Raw genomic sequence first — 7,500 nt, forward strand, 5'->3', positions numbered from 1 at the left:
TAGTCTTAGGTTCACTTATTTTAATTTTCCCTCTTTACAAACACTTCTCTTCGAGTCACAATGTCGGACGTCTCCGAAGACGTTCAAGCCTTTATAAACCAATCGCTCGCAGATAACAATCAGCTTTTGCTAAATCAAATTACCAAACTAGTTTCTGATTCAGTGGAGAAGATTAAGCGTTCAAGTTCAGAGGCCGCCGACGAGCAGCTACGAGAAATTAAGAAACTTCGTCTAGAAAAGCATAAGTCTTTCAATCGAAAAGGCAACGAGATCCAGTATAAATTTAACCGTAAAGTTCAAAGCTCACTCGAGGAAGTGCAATCCCATCTGGAAACAAATGCTGTGGATAAAGCAAAAGAAGCTTTTGCCCAAGGTACGCGCCTTCTCGACGAGAGGCAGAAGCTAATTCTTTTGGCCGATAAATCAGAGTTTGGTTGGAAAACAGTCGAAGAATACACGCAACATGAGTTAGCTGAGGATGAGCAGGACGCTAAAAAGATCCGGCACGCTGAGGAAAGAGCAGAGAAAGCGTTAAAATCTCGTGCCGCCAAAAGAAAACCGTTTAAGACTCAGTCTTTGGTTACTCGCCCATCAACCTTTACAGCAAATTCTCGCCTTGGTCCAAAACACTTCGGTCCTTCCACTTCCTTTACTGGGGAAATCAATCGTCAATGTTTCAGCGTCCCGTAGACTTTTCTCTCAGACCTGGCAACTGCTTTGCTTGCGGCAAGTTTGGGCATTGGAGGTCGGAGTGTCCACAATGTGGCTCCATAGCAAGTGATAGTAAGTCTAATGACAGGTGACTAGACCAAGAGGAAGAATGTAAGTTACAATTTCCTTGTATATGTGTACCGCTCGATGCTGAACACGAGCTCTGTGTGGGTGAACAGGACAGAAAAAACTTTGATTTTCGGTCAGATGACGATCGTAATGTCTCTTCGCTTCCTTCGGTCAAGGGAAGGCTAATTAAGAGTGCCTGCCTGTAAAAATCAGACAAATTCTTAATTTCGCGGCAAGGGTCAAAAATTCGATTTGGCTCATATTTTTATGGTAGACAGGCTAGGGCATGATAAAAAATACTGGATAGTTTTTTTGCCAAAATATTCATTTATTTCAAAGAAATATGCAAATTACCAAATTCCGTTAAAGTCGCCATTTCACGCACCATTTTATTAAACCAGTTTGAGAGCCTCGCATGCAAAAACAAATTATTCTTCCGTCTTCAAAACAATCAAATATTTTTGTGTAATGTTTAAACGTGTGCTGGATCGATTTTAGGGAATGTTGCGTTGTCTTTTTGGGTGCAAAATAATTAAATTTCGAAGACATGTATTTCATTCACTTGAAAGTACTTCGTGAATATAATAAATTTTCACCATGTGCGAAACCTTCAAATGGATTAAGCTTCTGGTGGTTGAATTGCAGAAGAATGGTCTACAGATTCCTGTAAAAATTTCTCTGGGCAAATGATTGTGAGCGACGCGAGAGCTTTTCAAAGTACGTTAAAAATGGAAATATTTGCCCCGCCTCTCAAATTTCAATTTACGGGTTACACATATATTTTAGCATGCACCACATGACTTGACCTATATTAAGTTGAAATAGACACAGAGATAATAATTTCGAAATGTTCTAACTATATTTGCTGTAAGAGGCAGGTCCAAAAGCCGATTTAACTTGTTTCGCTCACCATTTGTCGCAATTAAAGCAGTATAGTTTCCTTCTTTGTACCCAATGTCCGATCTACATCACTAATTTTCATCGTATTTAATGGTCGAATACCATCTTTGATCTTGTTTCGGCGGTTATGATCACCACTGCATCTAACTCAATAACGCTAAGTCATTTGTGGATAGTTGCTTACTTCGCACTACACCAAAATACTATCACATTTGAACGATTGCTGTTGGACCTTGAATCCTGTGCTACTTTGTGAATGAAGTGGTATTACCTGAACATTTATTTCACATGTGGCCACTTCGGAAAATACCATAATACTCTTTGTTTGTCCCCCCAATTTTTTTCATACGCATTGTTTTTGTTTTCTCTTGGGACCACTGTAATTCCCAAGAGAAACTGGAAACAATGCTTATGCAAAACACACTTTGGGGGGACAAACAAAGAGTATTATGGTATTTTCCGAAGTGGCCACGTCCAACTCGTTCTTATCGCTTTCGAACCTATTAGTTTGGACAAATGAAGCCAATGGGAAAATTAAACGCTAGTTTGGGCGAAAATAATTTGCTTCGTTTTCTTCAAGATCAAAACGGAGTAGCCAAAACGCGGGGCCGGGGTCGGGGTCGGGGTGTCTTTTTTTCCAAAATTTTGTTTCATTTTCTCGTCATTCTCGAATGACTGTCATTTATGGTGGCAATAAGTCAAAAAAATTGAGGAACCTACGGAAGCTCTTAAGGGGCATTTTAGTTTTTCTTAAAATCGTACTTTGTTTTTTTGTCTTTCCGAAAATCGAAGTTTGTTGTTCGAAATTGCTAAAATTGGAGTTTACGGAATACACGCTAACTGCCAGACAGAGTCCCATTGTAATATGCACTTCGTTAAAAAAACAACAGAATCACAGTTCCACGGTGATCGTCACGCAGTCATGCAACGTTCTTTTTGCTTGCTTGTTCGTGTTGCTGTCAATGTTCTGAATGTTGTTGTCTGATTTACCACAAACGGTTTGTAGTAAAGTTAGTCGCATAGGAACTTGTTAGCCAATTCTATTCGGACTTCAAGGGATCGAATCCAATTTTACGAGAAAAAGCACAACCACGCTTAGAACAATTTTGCGAAAACAAGCAACTGAATACGTTTGCGTGACGACCATAGTGGAATTATGGCTATGTTCTGTTTCGTTTTAATTGTATTGCGGAGAAGTTTCTTACGAAGTGAACATCAAAGTGTGGTTTTAAAATGTGGCATGGAGCTCAGCGAGCCTTCAGTGTTTCTAGGTGATTCGCACCAGTACGAGGCACTACTTTAAGGCAAGATCACACCCCTGAGGATCCTGTAGATTTTCAGATTTTTATTCGTACTAGCTGCTCTATCGATATGTCGTTGAACTAGTCGACTGAAAGGAAAATATTACGGTAGATTAATGTTTTGGAATGTCGGTGATAGGCTAAAAGAAGAATGCAACTGATTTCTTGAATATATTACAATTTGTGTCTTCTATTGTACACGATCTTATGGTTTGATTTCTTCTATTGATTGTCTTTAACGTTCTTGATCGGAGGAAAGTGAAAATGTAATTTGCGCGTTTGCAGTTTCGATTTATATATTTCTGAATTTCTAATTAGTTGTCACCTTTCAACTCATGCAAACTTGCTGCGACGTAACTTAACGCGCGAAGTGCGAATCACTTGGTTTAACGTATTAAAAGCGTATCGAAGCTTCCGTACGTTCCTTATATTTTTTTGACTAATTTTCAACATAGATGAAGGAAAGATGCCGAAAATAACAGTACGGGAGAATAACTACAAAAATTGAAACGAAAAAGTTAAAAAAAAAAAAAAAGACACCCCGACCCCGACCCCGACCCCGGCCCCGCGTTTTGGCTACTACCATCAAAACGCGTTAGTATGGTCGGGACCTGCGTTACAGCTCTTTCTGAGGTCTTTGAGGCAAGTCCCTCACGTATTAAACACAAAGGAGATTCTCTATTCCTGCGGTGACTATCGGGGTTTGAAGCAAGGCGTGAGAAGAAACTTGCAACTTGCTGAGAAGTTAAATAACTCGAAGCATCAAATCTAGAAGAGCCATCTGCGTTTGTAGCTTTTCTCATTGACTTGGAAACATTGGAGGGATCAGCTTTCTTTCCAGTCTGTTCGCCGATTTTGAATACCTCTGTAGGTTATTGTTTCTGGTTTTCATTCAGTCGGGTTCTTTGAGTACTGGAGGATTTCAAAGCCCAGCCCATTGACAATGATGAAGGTGAATCCGGTGCCTTAGCTGTACCAGTATCCTCTACAGGATTATCAAGAGTGGCAATACCCTGTTCTAGTTTTGATGCAAAGGACATCATTGCCTTATCGAGAAGCGCACACTACAACGCTACTCACTATCTACCACAGAATAGATAGTGAGTAGAGTAGCAATTCAGATAATTACGCGCTAGTAGATTTATACGTATACAAAAAAAAAAAAAACAGATAAACGTGCAATAAATTGTTTCACTTATCCTAAGAGTGCTCAATACAAAATATGCAAAGCAAACTACGAATATGAAAACAAATATTTATATTTGTTTTTTTTATTTTTCATTTTTTTATATTATATATCCCTACCGGTATAGCTACCCCCCAAAAAGGAAAGCATTGCGGACGCCGACACGCGTGAGAGCAATGGTGGCAATCAAATGTAATATGTTGGTCTAGCAGGTTTAGTACGTACAAAGCAAGCAACTATCTGCAAATTACTTAGCAGTTGTTTACTTAGGTAGATGCAGTGGTGATCATATGCCCCGAAAGATGATCACAGATTATGGTATTCGACCATTGAATACGTGTGCAACAAACGTTGTGTACACAGAAGCAAACTTGACCGCTTAAAATGCGACAAATGGTGAGAGAAATACGTTAAATCAGCCTTTGGACCTGCCTCTTACGGCAAATAAGGTTAGAACATTTCGCAATTATCAGCTCTGTATCTCTTTCAACTTAAGATGGGTCCATACATCTGGCGCGTGCTTAAATATATGTGTAATGCAAGTTGACGACGGAAGGTGAAATATTTGCATTTTTTACGTACTTTGAAAAGCTCTTGCGTCGCTCACAATCATTTGCCCGAAGAAATTTTTACGCGAATCTGTAGACCATCCTTCTACAATTGGACCACCGGAAGGTTAATCCATTTGAAGGTTTCGCACATGGTGAAAATTAATTGTATTCACGACGTACTTTTAAGTGAAAGAAATACATATCTACGAAATTTAATTATTTTGCACCCAAAAAAAGACGCAACATTCCCCCAAATCTACCCAATACACATTTACACATTGCACAAAACTATTTGAGTGTTTTAAAGACGGCAAAATATTTTGTTTTTGCATGCGAGGCTTTTGAACTTGTGTAATAAAATGGTGCGTCAAATGACGATCTTAACGGAATTTGGTAATTTGCATTTTTCTTTGAAATAAAAGGATATTTTGCCGAAAAACTTATCCAGTAGTTTTTGTCATAACCTGGCCTATCTACCATAAAAATATGAGCGAAATCGAATTTTCGACCCTTGCCGAGTTATGTTTGAGGCAGGGACTCTTAAATCCGTAAATTATTGGCGGTCCATCGGTGCCCCTCAATTCGTGTTGGATATTATCAATGGCGGTTATAAAATCCCATTCATCACCACACCACCTCCTTGTAAATTTAGAAATAATGCTTCTGCTCGCAAAGAATCTGACTTTGTAACTGAAGCTGTTTTAGGACTCCTAAACTCGATGCTGCTCCCGAAATAATCAATCCGTTGTCGGTTTCTGTGCAAAACACCGGGAAGAAAAGGCTGATCTTGGATTTAAGGCACATTAATCTTCATGTGTTTATTCTAGATATGTAGTGTGCTCTAGATGACTGACTGGCTCGTCCCAAATAAACTATTTCACATTGAATGTCTCGGGTTTAGTGGACTTAATTTGACTTAATTTGACCTCGGACCCAAGCTCTGTGTCCTCACCGGTTATCACCAGCTGCTAAATTCATCAGCTATCGTGTAATCGAAGCAGAAAATGCTCATTTCCAGCCAAGTGCGTGGGGATTTTTGACAACGAAACATTCACGGAGGTTCGCAAATGATGTGGCTTTAGCTTTGCGTGAAAAAATCGCGGCTGGGAAGGATTTTCGAGTCGCAAACCGCCTCTGAGCTGACAACGGTCGAAATCTTAGTGTGTAGCCTCGACTTCGTCTTAGAACATTGAAAACATTGAAAACACAGAATTCCCGAAACGGTGTAATAAGATCCAAAAGGCACAAGAATACACCAGAGGGGAGTAATTTTTATTCATTTTATTGAATGAACGTTAAATTGAGCGTTTTTTAGGCTTCCTAAACAACGGTATTTTATTTACCATACAAAGTCTTATAATACGAAGTAATAAGTTCTTACTAAAACATTTAGTTATAAAAACGAGCGATAAAAAATTCGAACGACGTTTCGACCGCTCCACGGTCATTTTCAAGTTAGAGTTCGTGAATAAAATTTCCGCATATATACAATTTCTGAAACAATGGAATGAAGGTAAAAGCTAAGTATTTACATACGAACAATAAAAATATAGAATGCGAAAATAAAGTGTAAAATAAGAGGTGAAAAGAATGAAAACTATTGGAAGTGTTAAGGAAACAGCTTTGCGCGGATAGAATCACTTTGTTTGTTTAATTTTGGCTTAAGGTCCCGAATAAAAAACATTTCAAAAACCAAACAATCGAACTTGTTCGAGCACTTTCTCATGACCCTTAAGTTCTTGGCGATTTCACATGGCTCGATTCCATGAAGTTCTCTCACATGATTGCCGATTACCGATCGTTTATGCTCCTCGACACGTTGATATAAGTGTCGGCTTGTAAAGCCGACATAATCTGCATCACACAGATCACACTGAAAGGAATATACAACGTTTTGCTGGTTGACAATTGCAGGTTTGTACATGTAGGTTGCTTAGCTCTAAGCTCATCTTTGATCTTGCGGCTTGTAAAGACAGGACGCACTTCGGTATTTTTCTTTCGGCTAAGATCACTAAGTTGCTCGCGTAGTTTGTTTGCTGATCTCTGATCTTTGAAGGGCAGGGGTATTCTAACAGGAATTTCACCTGCTTGTTGCGGGGGGCGTGTGCTCCCCGCCACCTTCATTTCAATGAAAACCTTGATGGTGTTTTGTATGAGCGGCTCTGGATAATACAAACTTGTGAAGATTTCCTTTAGGCGTTCGCATTCTTGATGAAAAAGTTGCCAGTTTGAAGAAAGTTTAAAACCACGGTTCAGAATTGTTTTTAACAGAGAATGTTTGTACTTCATATTGACGTGGCTATGGTAGTGTAGAAGCAGCGCAGCATCGGTTGGTTTTCTGTAAACCTTTCTGTCTAACCGGGTAGTATTTCTGATGATTTCCATTCCTAGGAAAGGAATTTTCCCGTTTTTCTCAAGTTCCATTGTAAAACTAATGGAAGGGTGGATTTCATTCAATGTTGAGAGAAATGTGGAGGCAGCTTGAACATCGGGCATTAATATGCTGAGGGTATCGTCAGCGTAGCGTTTATAGAAAGTGGGCATCTTGTTTTGGTTTTCTAGTTGTTCTTCGATGTTACACATGAAGGCATTCGCCATCAGCGGTCCAATGAAGAGGAGAACCCATGGCGACTCCATCCACTTGTTCGTAGAGAACCCCTTGAAATTGGAACAGCTGATTTTTAGTAGAAACTTCCAACAATTCTATTAGGTCTGCTTCAGTGATATCAAGGTTGTACTCTTTATTGAACCAATCATCTTTGAAGGCTTTTCTCGCTAGGAT

The 7,500-nt window shown here is 39.4% G+C and overlaps 1 protein-coding gene across 1 annotated transcript; it reads right to left on the reverse strand.

The window, feature by feature from the left end:
* Nucleotides 1–6,509: 6,509 nt before the first annotated feature.
* On the reverse strand, nt 6,510–7,355 carry LOC137982010 (uncharacterized). The gene has a single exon (XM_068829024.1). It carries the CDS (start codon nt 7,353–7,355, stop codon nt 6,510–6,512), a length of 846 nt encoding a protein of 281 aa, XP_068685125.1.
* Nucleotides 7,356–7,500: the final 145 nt, after the last annotated feature.

Source organism: Montipora foliosa, chromosome 13, assembly GCF_036669935.1.
Source record: "Montipora foliosa isolate CH-2021 chromosome 13, ASM3666993v2, whole genome shotgun sequence".
In the NCBI taxonomy this organism is placed as follows: domain Eukaryota; kingdom Metazoa; phylum Cnidaria; class Anthozoa; order Scleractinia; family Acroporidae; genus Montipora; species Montipora foliosa.